The sequence below is a fragment of the Schistocerca nitens genome, chromosome 2 (assembly GCF_023898315.1).
Source record: "Schistocerca nitens isolate TAMUIC-IGC-003100 chromosome 2, iqSchNite1.1, whole genome shotgun sequence".
NCBI classification, from domain to species: domain Eukaryota; kingdom Metazoa; phylum Arthropoda; class Insecta; order Orthoptera; family Acrididae; genus Schistocerca; species Schistocerca nitens.
This window is the reverse complement of record NC_064615.1, coordinates 541,059,976-541,076,103: the sequence shown is the minus strand read 5'-3', so window position 1 is coordinate 541,076,103 and position 16,128 is coordinate 541,059,976. Positions and strand designations below refer to the sequence as shown.

General features: G+C 43.7%; 1 protein-coding gene across 1 annotated transcript in view; it reads left to right on the top strand.

Annotated features, from left to right (window-relative positions):
• The window catches only part of LOC126235140 (transcription factor hamlet-like), a 198,805-nt gene extending 184,752 nt beyond the window's left edge, over positions 1-14,053 (top strand). The window contains exons 10-13 of the mRNA XM_049943873.1: positions 870-1,264; positions 3,494-3,713; positions 10,224-10,367; positions 10,428-14,053. Of these exons, the coding sequence (XP_049799830.1) occupies positions 870-1,264; positions 3,494-3,713; positions 10,224-10,367; positions 10,428-12,239 (2,571 nt within the window). The 3' untranslated portion in view covers positions 12,240-14,053. The remainder of the gene's footprint in view (positions 1-869; positions 1,265-3,493; positions 3,714-10,223; positions 10,368-10,427) is intronic.
• The last annotated feature ends 2,075 nt before the right edge of the window (positions 14,054-16,128 follow it).

The following is a 16,128-nucleotide window of genomic DNA, read 5'->3' as shown; positions in this document are numbered from 1 at the left end:
TTTCTTATGATGATTTCTTGCTCAGACAGATATTCTACTGCAACTTCTATATTTCTTCCCACTGTTTCTGGTGAATCATTCCTTCAAGCGTGCCTGTGGTGGTGAAGCTTCTCATAAAGTGTTTCCAGCTTCCTGTTCACTTTTTACCATTACTCAACAACTGGTTTTACTTAGAGAAAAATAGATCTTACGTGAAGATAATTATATGTATCGTCAAATCTTATAAAGCAGAACTAGGTAATAAAACATATCAAACATGGGAAAAAGCCGAAGTGTTAGGCATTGTCTTCTAGCTTTATAGTTCTCTTAAAAATAACCTATGAGAAACAGTTAAAATTTTAGTATGGCTGCAGAATATGCTCAGGGAGAAAGTCCACTTACGGTGGTTTTGAAATTATAGTAGCTGTTCTTTCCGCAGATTGATACAAAACAGAAGATCTAATAACTTCATTTGGACATCTTGAACCGATTAAAATAAATGATGGATAGAATCACTTCTGTGATTGCTCTTCATGTCGTGTTGGAATGACAGTGATAGTTCATGGAAGTTTTCCTTTCACATCGATGGAAGCGTCTGTCATTCCTTCCTTTCAGAGCATGTCTACTATTGTCAGATATTAATCAACATGATTCACCATCTGACACGCACGGTAAAGTATTTGTAGTGTAGTTTTATAGGGGCGTGTAGAGTATGTTAGGAGTTTATCTCGCAGCCATGAATAGTTTCTGTGTGCCGATAATTTTTTGAAAGGTTTAATTTTCAATTGTATTTTCCTACCTGTAACGTACAGTACACAATTTTCGGGGAAGGTACACTGTTCCCGCAGGTCTGCAGGTTGATCATGGGCGTGCAACGGTTGTTGTTGCAGGCGTACACGCAGTTCTCGAACCTGTGCCGGCACAAGCGCATGCACGCCGACTGCCGCATGCAGATCAAGTGCGCCAAGTGCGGCGACACCTTCAGCACGGTGACGTCGCTGTCCAAGCACAAGCGCTACTGCGACTCGACGCCGGGGCCCGGACCCGGTGTGGTGGCGGGCGGGGGCGGCGGGGGCGGCGGCGCGGGCGGCGCGGCCCGCGGGCTGCTGCCGCCGCTGTCGGCGCTGCCGGCGCCCTTCCTGCTGTACCCGCCGCGGCCCTTCTACGCCCCCGCGTTGCTCGATGCCGCCGCCGCCGCAGCCGCTGCCTACCCTTCACTCTACACCGCGGCGCCGTCTTTCATGCACAACTCGCTCATCTTCCCACCGCACCAGCGTATTGACAGGTACTGCCCTCAATAGATTCATTTTTATAAACAATTTTCACCTTATTCGGAAATATTCTTCTTTTATGCAGGGTGATTCTGTTGCCCCCAACTAATCTTTTTATGCAAGCCGCACAACTTCTGTATCAGAAACGGTATCTAGGCAGGCGACAGCCACATAATCGGTATAAGTTCCCTCTCAGAGCTTTGGGCGACTAGTTAGGAAACTGAATCATACTGCAAAAAATACAAATGAGGATTGCCCATGAGTTACCTGGTATTTTTGGACGAAGTTATACCTTACTTTTGCCGTATTTATCCAAGTCTCGCCAATCTTTATTTGTGTAATTAGTGGTGTAATCTGATACATTTTGGAGTCTCTGTAATTTTATTCAATTTATAGTGCATAACCTTTCGTAAATAGTTCAGAGGTTGTACACCGGAGAGTTATTACTTCCACGCTTCCTATTTTGATATTTTCTGTTAATTCCATTGCTTCCAGTGGTGAAATACACTTTATAAGGCCACATTTCAGAACCACCTACGGAAGATGAAATACTATAAGCGGAATAAACGTACAGAGACATCAAGAATCTGTACGACTACACCGCTAATTACGCAGAGAAAGATTGGAACAGTTGTAGAAGTATGGCAGAAGTAAAGTATATCTTGCTCCTAAAATGGTGTGAAACTGATGGCCAATTCTCATTTACATTCTTTACAGTATGACTAATAGTCGTCCAAAGCTCTGAGAGGGATCTTAATAGAAATTACGTGGCTATCGGCTGTTCGGGTACAGTATCTGATACAAACGTAGCGCAGTTTGCATGAAAATAATTAGTAGTGACAGGTGACTCCTCCCGTAAAGAGCACATTATCTGTCTTTTGAGACACTGCTTTTATTTTCACTTTGCTAGTAAGAGTCGTGAGATGAATTTCCAATAAGGGAGTAGAAGTTGTGACGCAGTTAGCCAGTATCTAACTCCACCAATTATGTTGAAACTTCACATTCTGGAAAGTTATTTGTTTGTGATTTAAGGCTGCAATCTCGTACAAAGTAAAAGATGGAAATGTCAGTGAGATTCATACAGAATACAGATAGGTGCCATCTTTTTTGAAACATACAGTTTTGTATTTTCCGCATTTATAAGAGTTTGTTACAGTTCAGGATTTATGTACCAGTGTAGAGATCGGAATGCAGAGCATATGTAATACATTAATGAAAGTGTCAGAACTTGTACAAAATCACAGTATTAAATTTTCAAATTACTTCGAATTTTAGAAACATTGTCAATTGACACAGAAGCGGTATTGCCTTCACTTCTAAAGAAATAAAACTTGAAATGGTAAAAGAAAACCGACGTTAAATTATGAAAATGACTTAAGTGATTACAGTAACAAACAAATAATTTACGTACACTACTGAGGTAAGCACAGCTAAATGAATTTAAATAGAAAGTTGTCATTTATTGATTTTGGATAGGTTCCCCCTTGATCAAACACACCCTGATATATTTTCGGTGCTTGCTCAAGGTGGATCCGGTCCAAAAACCAATTTATTTCTAACGCAAACACGGACACAAGAGTGAGCTTCAGACTTAAGAAAAAAGTGGTCATTGCGCAGAAAGAGAGAACATGTTAATAAAATATTAAAGTTGATCTGTAACTGCGTTTATATTTTGATGACTATCTGTTATGTTAATAGCTAGATTCGTATATGAAAAATAGTGCTTTCTCTGTGAAAGCAAAGCACCTACAAGATAGCGGGGGGGGGGGGGGGGGGGGTCATGTTAGACCTTCTGTTGGAGAGATGTAATTAATTCTCTTACATCTAGTTAAGATGATGCGTAGTACTGCCGTCCGTCTTCGAGTAATGGTGAACGGATGGTACAGATGGCACAAAATATCAGAAGTAATGAAGCTGTTTTCTGCTGAAATTCTCAATGTTTAGGGTAGTTCTCCTTTTTTTTTTTTTTTTTTTTTAAGTAAAGATCTGCAAGCTAATATTATGTAAATGTGCTGTACTTAACCAGCAGGAATAACTGATGCAAGCAATACATAATCTATTCTCGTCTTCAAGGGGGCCAACAAGAACAAAGATAAGCATCTGCGCTTCCGAGTTTTCTTGGGTAAAATGGAACCGATGGTGCTGAACTCACCCCATTCGTAGTGGCACGAACAAATCCTCTGAGAAATCGCGAGAATGTTAGGAAGTGCAGAAATGAAGACGAGTTGGATGCTCGTTCGCAGGGCGGAGGAGGAGAGCGGGAGCCGGGCGCTGCAGCAGCAGCAGCTGGAGCAGACGCCGCCGCCGGCGCAGACGCGTCTGTGCGCCGAGGAGCAGCGCTTCAGCCCCCGCCAACAGCAGCAGCAGCAGCCGCCCCCACAGCCGCTGCAGCAGCCAGCTGGGTACACGTCGCCCCACCCACCCACCGCCGCGCCGGTCGCTGCTAGCGGCGCTAAGCACAAGGTGCGTGTCTGTTCCTTCCTTCCCTAGCTGAAACCGCTCGGCACCAAGAGCGAAAGAGCATTACCACACTTTGGGAGATTCTCATTTCCATTACTTGGCATCGTCTGGTGAAACAGATACAGCGATCTGTATTATTTCAATAGACATTAGTGCAATGAAGTATACAATTACGAACTGCTGCTTATTCTGCACAAAGCTTTCCGCAACACCATCGTAACCATGTGTAACTCAGATCATGCTAACCAAAGAATCCGTACCTGGCACAGCGTTGGCCATAATGCCATCAGCCGCGCGGGATTAGCCGAGCGGTCTTTGGCGCTGCAGTCATGGACTGTGCGGCTGGTCCCGGCGGAGGTTCGAGTCCTCCCTCGGGCATGGTTGTGTGTGTGTTTGTCCTTAGGATAATTTAGGTTAAATAGTGTGGAAGCTTAGGGACTGATGACCTTACCAGTTAAGTCCCATAAGACTTCACGCACATCTGAACGTTTTTTTAACGCCATCATTACTAAATGTAACATGCCAATAATGAAAAAAAATTAGTGAGGTTCGAATAGGACTTGCGCTCTGAGGGCTTTGTACAAACTGAATTAAATACATAGAAATGTTCGGACATGTAGGAAATACAGAGGGACAGGAACTGTCGATGACATGCCTCGCTGTGGCCTCCAAGGGCTACTACTGCAGTGGATGACCGCTACCTATGGATTGGCTCGGAGGAACCCTGACAGCAACGTTTATCCACCCGAGACATCGAAAATCTTGATGATTTTTGACTGTTATCGACAATGATACGGAGAAGTTAATGGTACTGGGAATTCCAAGACTGTGGAGAAGTTTTGAGTGAGAAGTTTGATTAAAAATGATAAAAACTTTCTTTCCTGTCATGTAATTACAAATTAACACTTTTCCGATTTTTCCCGTTACTCGCACTGTTAAACCTTACTTCTTGCCAAATTTCACTAATCTAGCTCAACAGGAAGTACCCTATTGGTTTTAATATCGAGTTTGCAAGTGTCAGAACATGTGACACAATTGGACGTATCTTTTGGTTGCACTGACTTAGAAGCTTAACTGTTTTACACCACCAAGAAACTATACACCTTACATGCAATTTCAACTTGATACGTTTACTCGTTTCTGAGGAAAAGTCGTCTTAACTGACGGATCGACATCGACATAGAGACAGTCAGACAACAAACGAGAAAAGAAATTTTTTTTCTTGCGATAAGATTAAGATTTATAGTTAATGGTATTTTCCTTTACTTACACTGTGAAGCCTTTATTCTTGGCCAATGTCATCATTCTAGGCTAATTGGAAGTACCTATGCGTTTTAGTGTGTGAGTTTGCGACTACCAAAATGTAAACTACAGATAAATTTAAACGAAATTTACATCGCAACCGTCGTTTGTAACCATTACGTGGCATGGCATGTCGCAGTGCTATAAGCTGAAGTACACACATCAAAAAAGTTTTACATCACTTCGGTTCCCAGAACGCCTGAAGATAGACCTTGACTGCCGGCCGAATTGGCCGTGCGGTTAAAGGCGCTGCAGTCTGGAACCGCAAGACCGCTACGGTCGCAGGTTCGAATCCTGCCTCGGGCATGGATGTTTGTGATGTCCTTAGGTTAGTTAGGTTTAACTAGTTCTAAGTTCTAGGGGACTGATGACCTCAGCAGTTGAGTCCCATAGTGCTCAGAGCCATTTGAACAATTTTTTTGATAGACCTTGACTGTGGATGCTGTAGCACAGATACTGTGGGGCGGCGGTTAGAATTATTGTTGTTTAAAATGTTTCTATTATTTAGAATGTTATTTATGCTGTCTTTCGCCGTTCTCAACACTGGCTCTCTAACTACAATATTGGCCACCAGAAAGTGATTAGCAAAACGTGAAGCCTGTAATTACAATTTCTAGTGCCCACTTCATCTGAGAATACACATATAGTTACAGCTTATAGCTCTGAGTAATTTGGAGATTGTCTGGGATTTATAATCAAAAACGGTCGTGAAAAAAAAAAAAAAAACGTTCTGTATTCTGAAAGTCACAGATGAAAACAAAAGAATCCACAGAATCTGACTAACAGAGCAGTTCAGAGTCTAATGCGCTGATGCAACTATAACTGTCCAAATTAAATGTTTAAATGAATGCTCGCCATAATTTGATGATAATGTTCATCAAACGCCACGCTAAATAATGGTAGAATGTCTGTCCCGCGACGGCACGTGAAAATACGACATACGCAAACTGAAGATCGATAATTAAAGTCAACCCAGAATTAACACTTCACTCGATTAATGATTTCATGGTTACGCGTATTCCGAGTAACTTAATACGGCATCCGAGGCTGTTTGTAGCAATGATACCGACGCGACGCGACGCGACTCCCGACACAGATGGCGTGCTATTCAGCGTCTGGAGAGAACTGGGGCCTTGCTTCCTCGCGCAGCGTTCTTATATATAAAGCCGCGGTGCGGATGGCTAAGGGAACGCCTGATCAAATCGGCTCTCCCGACTAGCCGCTGGGCTAGTAATGCACCACTTTAAGTTACCGCATAAATCATAGCTTCTTTTGCTGATGGCCGATGAAGCTCTCAATTTAAATGTGCATTCAGCACACAGGTAAGTAATCATAATAAAATTTTGATGTGGCTAAGTTAAATATTTTGGGCAAGACAATTAATTTAATTACACTGCACGCAGTAGACGAGCTCTGAACTGGCCCTTTGGAGATACGCTATCGCTATAGTTTTATAGGTATTCAAATGAAACTTCTCACATCCTTATGGTGATAGCGGATCTCCATTCTACTTAAATATAAACATCCTAGCCTTATTTATTAGCCTACTTAATCTATCTTGCTTCCTTAAGTTTTGAGACAAAAACCAGAAAATCATGAATTTCCACTAAAATCTTAATTTGTGAGATCCAGAAGACTGTTTTTATTAAATAATTATGAAAAATGAATCTAATTATAAATTTTTAACTCTCTAGCTCTTTTCTGTTGCGCCAATGATTTTTTACAGAAAAACGTCCAAATTTCGAAAATGGCTAAAGTTATCGAACTGATATTCAACACACATTAATTTAGTATTACTCCTGACATGCTAGAAATGTTTTAGGTTATTTGCTTGATTTTTAATGTATTGCGCAACATTTATGACGTCAGAGCTAGTTACAGCTGACTGGCTGGCACACAATGGAAAGACTGATGTGAATTTACTACAGCGTGAGTAGGCTGCTTCCCTACAATACAGTCCCTTTGACTGTTCAGAGATGTCCCTAAACCCGTACAAAGATGTAAACAACCATGCACGAGCAGCGCCTATTAGACGGAGGGGGTCCGGCAGACGATCAGTTCCAGTCATTCCACCAGAAGGTACTTGGCATGCCTAGACTGTCAATACTGTGGTTCGATCGCGTCCGCATTGTTACTTTGTGCCAGGAAGGGCTCTCAACATGGGAAGCGCCCAGGTGTCTCGGAGTGAACCAAAGCAATGTTCGGACATGGAGGAAATACAGAGAGACAGGAACTGTCGATGACATGCCTCGCTGTGGCCCCCAAGGGCTACCACTGCAGTGAATGACCGCTACCTACGGATTGTGGCTCGGAGGAACTCTGACAGCAAGGGCAACATGTTGAATAACGCTTTTCGTGCAGCCACAGGACGTCGTGTTACTACTCAAACTGTGCGCAATAGGCTGCATAATGCGCAACTTCACTCCCAACGTCCATGGCGATATTCATCTTTGCAACCACGACACCATGCAGTGCGACACAGATGGTCCCATCAACATACCGAATGGACCACTCAGGATTGGAATCACGTTCTCTTCACCGATGAGTGTCGCATATGTCTTCCACCAGACAGTCGTCGGAGACGTGTTCGGAGGCAGCCCGGTCAGGCTGAAAGCCTTAGACACATTTTCCAGCGAGTGCAGCAAGATGGAGGTTCCCTGCTGTTTTGGGGTGCCATTATATGCGGCCGACGTACGCCGCTGGTGGTAATGGAAGGCGCCGTAACGGCTGTAAGATACGTGCATGCCATCCTCCGACGGATGGTGCAACCAAATCGGCAGCATATTGGCGAGTCATTCGTCTTCATGGACGACAATTCGCGCACCCATCGTGCACCTTTTGTGAATGACTTCCTTCAGGATAACGACATGACTAGAGTGGCCAGCATGTTCTCCAGACGTGAACCCTATCAAACATGCCTGGGATAGATTGAAAAGGACTGTTTATGGACGACGTGATCCACCAACCACTCTGAGGGATTTATTCCGAATCGCCGTTGAGGAGTGGAACAATCTGGACCAACAGTGCCTTGATGAACTTGTGGATAGTATGCCACGAGGAATACAGGCATGCATCAGTGCAAGAGGACGTGCAATTGGGTATCAGAGGTAGCAGTGTGTACAACAGTCTGGACCATACCTCTGAAAGTGTTGCTGTATGGTGGTACATCATGCTATGTGTGATTTTCATGAGCAATGAAAACGACGGAAATGGTGTTTATGTTGATCTCTATTCCAATTTTCTCTACAGGTTCCGGAACTCTTGGAAACGAGATGTTGCAAAACTTTTTTGATGTGTCTATATGAGAAATCCTTGCAAGAAAATGCTTCGAACGGTTGTCAGCGGAATGTAATATCAATACATTTTGACAATAACGACGCATCATATTTCAATCCGCCCACAGTTCACAGTATCTTCATTGTTAACTAGTATACACTGCGAGAAAGGTAGTAAAAAAGAGCGGTAGCCTGAATATTCTTTTCTGATCTTCAAAGCAAACGTGTTCAAATAGGGGTCCGTAATCAAGATTTTTAATAGTTAAAAGACCCACGTTTGAGTTTGTGCGAATGAGGAAATCACAACTGCGCACCTTATATTCCCTCACATTTACAAACACGCAATGAGAAAGGTATCTGGCGCCCTAGAAACCACATGCAACAATGAAGATTTTCGAGGACGGCTAGCGCTGCGGATGTTGCCGCGATCAAGCAACAAATACCACGACAATTGAGTAATCTTGTTCACCTTTCCTTACGTCACACCATTGCCTATTCTGTTCGGAGCAACTCGGTAATTTCTTTCTGCACACAACGGCTAGCTCAAGTTTTCGAAACGTCGCCCCACCTCCGTCTCCCGAAGAGTCTATGCCAGTTTGTTTTATAAAACGGTAACCCAGTTGTACATGCAAGAATTTAAAAATTTAAAATGCTGTGATAATCTGCTCAATGAGAGGTGCAATCTTACCCTTAAGAGTAAACGCAAAACGACAAGTATTAAAGATATAAACTTTGTGTATGTCTGAAAGTAGTATAATTCACAGTGCGCAAATCACCCAGTGTGTATTCATTTAGCATGTGAGAATGAGAACGCTTAGCGAGTTCCAACAGAATTTACACATACTTTGAAACCATTTCGAAACTGCATTAATTGTCTGTTCCTTCGGGTCTTAGTAGAATATTTTATACATTATGAATGAAAATACACACGACATTGGTGTAGTATTTTACAGACCCGCCAGGGTAGCCGAGAGCGCTAACGCGCTGCTTCCTGGACTCGGGTAGGCGCGCCGGCCTCAGATCGAATCCGCCCGGCGGATTAACGACGAGGGCCGATGTGCCGGCCAGCATGGATGTGGTTTTTAGTCGGTTTTCCACATCCCGCTAGGTGAACACCGGGCTGGTCCCCATGTTCCGCCTCAGTTACACGGCTCGCAGACATCTGAACACTTTCGCACTATTCCATGGATTACACTCGACGCAGACAGTTGGGGTACACTAAGTCCGTCCCGAGGGGTACGGGGTGGCGGCAGGAAGGGCATCCGGCCACCCCTTAAACATTAACAAGCCAAATCCGATTAACGATGGCTGTAACTGCGGGACAAGGCTCAAGCGATAGAATTGGTGTAATATTTTACAGCATTTTCGAAAATTTTTTCTACCTGCCTCACAAAATAAAGAAAGGGAAAAATTTTATCAGTTACTACATTTTTGCTGTCCATGCAGTAAAAGTTCAACATGCGGTACGATGTTTTAATTTATTACTTCATTAGTACTACCTCTTTCCGCAACACAGATGGTAGGCCGTATCCACATACACCACTGAATATATTGGCAAAATTATATTTTTGCACAAAACATTATTGACGAGATGTGATGCCTTAAACATTGAAAACTAGGTTTTCTTAAAATGGAACTATTTTTTGCTTTATCGCAATGGGAGTAGGGTGTGGGGGGCAGTTAGTGGTCCCTTGAGGCTTCCCTGACTTTTTCAGTAAATTCAGTTAGTCCAAAAATTCTAGATTTTTCAGACAGGTCGCTATCTTGTAGTAGTTTAATTGTTGTAAAGTCATACAATTACGCGTCGCATATAGAGAACATTAAATAGCACATATTCCTTATGGCTCGAATCACCTATTAAATGTGTCACCGAGGTCAGTGTAATGACGCGTGCACCAGTAAGTGAAGAATGAAGCAGCGGCCCGTCTGTCCACAGGTGTCGCCGCCCTCCGCAGACGAGGCGGTGTCGCAGCTGCGGCCGTCGCCCGCGAGGCCACCCCTGGCCGCCACGTACCCCGACCCCCGCGGAGCATTGCCGCAGCCGCGGGCGCGCGAGCTGCAGCTGTCGGAGGACGACGACGCCGATTCCAACAGCGACGGCCGCTCTGCTGGCGACGGCGACCTCGGGGGCGGCCGCGAGGACGAGGCCAGCGGCGGCGAGCAGCCGCACGACCTGCGCCTCGCCCTGCCCGCCTCTTCCCCAGCCTCCGATGCCGCCGCCCCCGACAGCGAATCCTCCGCCGGCGAACCGAAGCGCAAGCGCTGCGACCAGCCGCTCGACCTCCGGGTGCAGAAGCGTCGCTACAGTGAAGACAGACCTCCCGGTGCTGACTTTCCCGCCGCCGGTACCTCCTTTCCCGAAGACAGAAGGTCACTCTCTTCCAACGTCTCCACACCGAGTACCATCAGTCCTTCGACACCGTCACCTCAGCATCACCACCTCTCGTCGGATCGGAGCGATGCTTGGAACGCCAAAGAAACACCGCAGAAGTCGCCCAGAACGCCGACGCCGCTCTTAGCAGAGAAACGTCGTTCGCCATCGGCGTCTCCGGCGTCGAGTTTCCAGAGGCAGGAAACCCCGCCACAGCAGCCGGTGGCAGCTGTACGACCACTGTCACCACCGGTGGAGAATCCCACGGCGCCTGTGTCATCTTTGGCTGTGACGCCGACGAACCTGACCAAACTGCCGCCTATGGCGTACCCGCGGCCACTGCACCCCGTGTACCTGGACGCATTTTACCGCTCTCCTTCATTCCCTCCCTTTCAGGCCGCCACCCACCACGACCGGCTGCTGCCACCACCTCCACCGCCTCCAGCTGCTTTCGGAAGGACCTTCCCACCGTACCTGAACCCTCTCACCAATGGCATCGCAAACGGTCACCATCATCCCATGTTGGCTGGGCGGCATAACCCGTATGACATGCTGCGTACCCCGCTGCCGGGATTCGCGAGCGGTGGGAAGCCGTACCAGGACATTCTAAGTGGAGGTAGTGCTTTAGGCGCCAGTGGCTGTGGAACCGGCCCTCCTGCTGGCAGTGGGCACAACGGAGGCAGCGGCAGCAGCACAGGCGGACCGGGATCCGCTCCCAATGGAGCAACCGGCGGCAAGGTTAAGGATCGCTACAGTTGTAAATTCTGTGGCAAGGTGTTCCCTCGATCTGCCAATCTGACACGCCACCTACGCACACATACGGGGGAGCAGCCGTACAAGTGCAAGTACTGCGAGCGCTCCTTCAGCATCTCGTCCAACCTGCAGCGGCACGTGCGCAACATCCACAACAAGGAGAAGCCGTTCAAGTGCCCGCTCTGTGACCGCTGCTTTGGCCAGCAGACCAACCTCGATCGCCACCTGAAGAAACACGAGGCAGACGATGGAAGTGGGGTCGTCGCCGTAGCGGACAGCCCAGACAGTAACGAGAACGAGCGCGAGGACGCCTGTTTTGACGAGATCCGCAGTTTCATGGGCAAAGTGGCAGCCTACTCGTCACCTCTGCCACTGCCGCCACCTCCTCCATCGTCGATGGGCGCTGAAGCTCATATGGCCCACCTATACCACAGCTCTAGTGCTCCTCAACCATCGCCGGCGCTTGGGTTGCAGCACATCCCCACTCAGCCACATCTCTTCAGCCAACAACAACAACAACAACAACAGCAACAACAACAACAACAAATATCAGCTACAGGCTTGCAGGCAGTGGCAGACTTGGTTATCAAGCGAGAGCGAGACATCGATTCGGAACCGGAAGATCACTGTGCTGGCGAGTCACCACGAACGTCACCTGACACGGGCAGGAACGAGATGAATCGTCAGGAACACTTGCAGGTGCCGCCATTGGAGCTGCAGACGCCCGTTTCTTTCGAAGTAAAAGTAAAGGCGGAAAAGCCAATAAAAGAAGAAATTCCTACAAATAACAACTGTGCCGAGCATGACATCATCGAAGTGTCCACCTGACAGGGACCGGAATGACAGTGTCCCATTTGGGAAATCTGAAATCTCATTGTATAGTTCCTAAAGGACTGCGTGTTCACGATTCTGTTGTGATTGATCGATCGTCTCTGTCTCATTACTAAATAGTTGGACACAGGGGAATCCAGTCAAGACTGTAAACAACAGTAAAAAAGCAGCAGTTGTTTCTCCAAGGGAGTGGATATTATGTGAAACTATGGTTCTCTTCACGTGCAAATATCAGAAGAACGAAGTATTTGTGTATTTTTTATGTTCATTTTCGTACTTAGTACTCCACAATGTGTGATAAACAGCCAAAGCCAAAATGTACTATTTCTTGTGTGAGAAGTTATTTAGTCACAGTGTAACTGGAAGAGACGCTACAGTTCGATAACTGAAATATTTCTGAGAGACTTTCAGATGAATGCAAGTAGCTACTAAAGAAGCTACAAAAAACGTTTTGACTTTTCATTGCTGTTGGTGTACACACTAGTCCACATCTGATGATAAACAATTTATATCAACTTAAGTTACCATCATATGTATCAGCATGTCAAGCCAAGTAAATCTCTCTCTGTACTAATATAAGTCTGTAAAGCTTATTTTGTTATGATTTGTCAGTGATATTGTAATATTTATATGAAATACAATTTCAGACTCAATTCACTGTGAGGCTCCATGCAGTTCTCATCAGCACAATAGGTTCTTTTATCATTTCACTTCATTATCTGGTTAAAAATATCCGCTAAGATACTCATTACAAATCTCCGGCCTAACTGCACTCTGACTTCAACTGGTGTATAGCACCAGAAGAACTTAACTTCTCAGTGTCTCTGTATAGCAACTCTCAGCACATCTGGGCTCATAAGGACTGCACTCTCCATTTACCTGAATGTTTCTTCTGTTAGATCTGCTGCTATATTTATCAGGACTGTACATATTACAATTCATATACCTGCCACTGGTGCTCAACATTTCAACACAATTCTGTTGAACCATTTTCTGTATGTAAAAATACTGTATAATTCTAGGAAATTCACATATCAAACATAAGAATCAGTTCAGTTCAACATATCACACTGCTTCCCTGTAGTAGCCAACATGAAAAAAAAAAGTTTTTAGACCTCATTTAACATGAAAGCAGCTGAGAGATCTAACTGACTGTTTAATGTGGAACTGCGATAACAGTGCTGGGCAACAGGCAGCCATAAGGAAAAGCAACAATGAAAACAAATTGTCAAGGTTGTTTTCTTACTTAATGTCTTTAGTAAACTGGTGTACAAAATTTTAACGGTATCAGGCTCTGATAACGATAAGCTCCTGTGTCAAATATAAGGGCTATCGTCCGTTTATTGTGTCTGTTGCCCACCTGAAAGGTGTGTTAGCTTTAATGACATTTTTGATGAAGTGTTTTCAAGTGCAGATCTGACGCTCTTACGTAGGAAACCAGTTGTTAAGTGTTCATAAGATCAGCATCACATATCACTAACGAAATAAGCACGAAATTGTTTAAGCAGTTCACGTTAATTCGTCTGATGGGGATGCTCAACATCATAATGACGTTTTAAAATTTTATTTATTGATATCCTACACAGTTCAAACTACTTTATGACCGGTGTTCATGCTGTGCCATTCATATAACTAATTGTTAGAGAAAGTATTATATGGTCTAAAATTTGGTGTGTATTCTCCAGATATTGTAAAAAAATGTGTTTAAGTATTGTTGGTACGATTTAAAAATGTCCTTCAACAATAAATATGTATCTACACAATCACTTATTAAGCAGTCAGTTATGCATATCAAAACAAATAAAGCTTGTTTCCAGTACAAGAACAATTGAAACCTTATTGTTGTTCTACATTATGTGTATGCTCTTCTTTTAGGTGAATTGTGCTGAACACCTTTATGTATCAGTTATTAGTAACTAGTACACTGAAGAGATGACTTGTTTTCTTGACAACTGCCTCATAAACATGCTTGTCATCAAACACCTCCATCATTGTATAATGAGCAACAACACTCATTATCGACTCTGCCCTTTTACAAAAGTAGTTTTCGTGATTCTGATGTTGCTTCCAGCGATAACAAACATAAGCAAAATTCGTTTACACTCTGTGAAACATGTTATGCTTCTTGAATTAGAACTCTGTCAAGAGGAGTAATAAATCATAAAAAGTATGCAAATGAGCTGTTGCTTGTTTTTCTTAATGTCAACAATTTGAAGTAGAAGATCAAATATTTCTATCTAAGCTACAGGGCATGTTATTGTGTTGAAATAACATCCATGAAGAAGACAACATTGTGCATGATGGATGTGGTTCATGATGATGGAAGAGAGTGCTTTTCACAAAAATATTGGTTCTTAGACCATGACACTACATCCACCATCTTGTGTTTCTGGAAGAATATTTAAGCAATGAGAAATCTGTTGCAGATGTACTGTACACATAACCTAAGAAACAGAAAAGTTGACTACGCAGACCCTGTTACAAGTCAATAATCAGTAGCTACCTGGCTTCTTCACTACTGAGGCAATTCATTTCTGTTGATATGTTGTTGTTAGTGCAGACACCATACTTCAGCTTCAGAGTTGCATGTACAACAGGGTTCCGTGAAATGCTGTGTTAGTTACTGTAAAGTTTAACTGGATAGCAAGCCATGGAATAACAGTTGATCATATCACAAGTCCATAGGTGACATTTATCTTGTACATCACTGTTACATAGAGTTCCACAATATACAATGTGTTCCATGACTATTCTGTCATTTACTTACTGACATAATTTTCAGAACAGAGACATGCAATTAGTTAACAGAATTCATCATTTCACAGACACTGCTTCATTTAGTATGAGGTGATGTAACTCAATACCACAAAGAATGAAATACACAGAGACAGTATATGAAGCACCACACATACCTACTTTGTGAGAGTACATTAAGTGATACGCGAATGTGCCACGTCCTGAAGTCCTCATATATTTATTTGACCATAATTCTACAATGAAAGTAATATCATCATCTCTTACAGTCACCACAGGCAAGCAAATATAGATGAATCAGTTTTTGAAAATATGCAAAGTGGTGTAGATGTGGGAAGGACAAAATAAAACTGGCTCAGAAAATATTTCATTTACCAGGAACTTCAGATTAGGTCATTAACACCCATGTGAGATTATGTGAAGCTGGTTTGCTTATCTTAAGAAGCACAAAATACTTTCTGGTTCAGTTTTATTTTGCCTGTCGTGTTCATGTGTTGTATGCACACTAAATAGGAAGGGAAACTCCATCATTTAAAAAAAAATCGAAGCAACATGGTCAAACGAGAAATGGGTTGGGTCTTGGAGGTAACATTTTCCAAGACAGTGGCAGCACTGTGCCCTATGACTTTGCACTTGAAGGTATGTTGATCAGCCAGATGTATGGTCTGCTGAAAAATATCTTTTTAGTGTAGAATGAAAGAGTGTCAGATGCTGAAGTGAAAAGTTCTGGTTCAAGCATCATCAGAATGTACCACTACAAATTTTGCTCATAAATACAAAAACAACTTTTCTCTATCCATGTTACTGTCCACACTTGGAGAAAGTAGGTGCTTGTTTTTTAAATACAAATCCACATGGAAAGGAATGCCATCTGATATCACTGAAGGCACTATAAGAAAACTGATGTAATTTTTAGTCACAGTTCATGATGTTCTCTTTAGTGATTGTTTTCAAATGTACAAATGACACTGCAAGTAAAGTGCTTGTTTGGAACGTAAGTATACTGAGAAGCTGACGTAAAGGAACTTCAATAAATACAAGTACAGTTAATCATGACTCACTTCCCACGCCATAGTTTGGAGCATTTTTCTTGTATTCCAAATTTAAATCTACACTGGAAAGAAAGAAACTC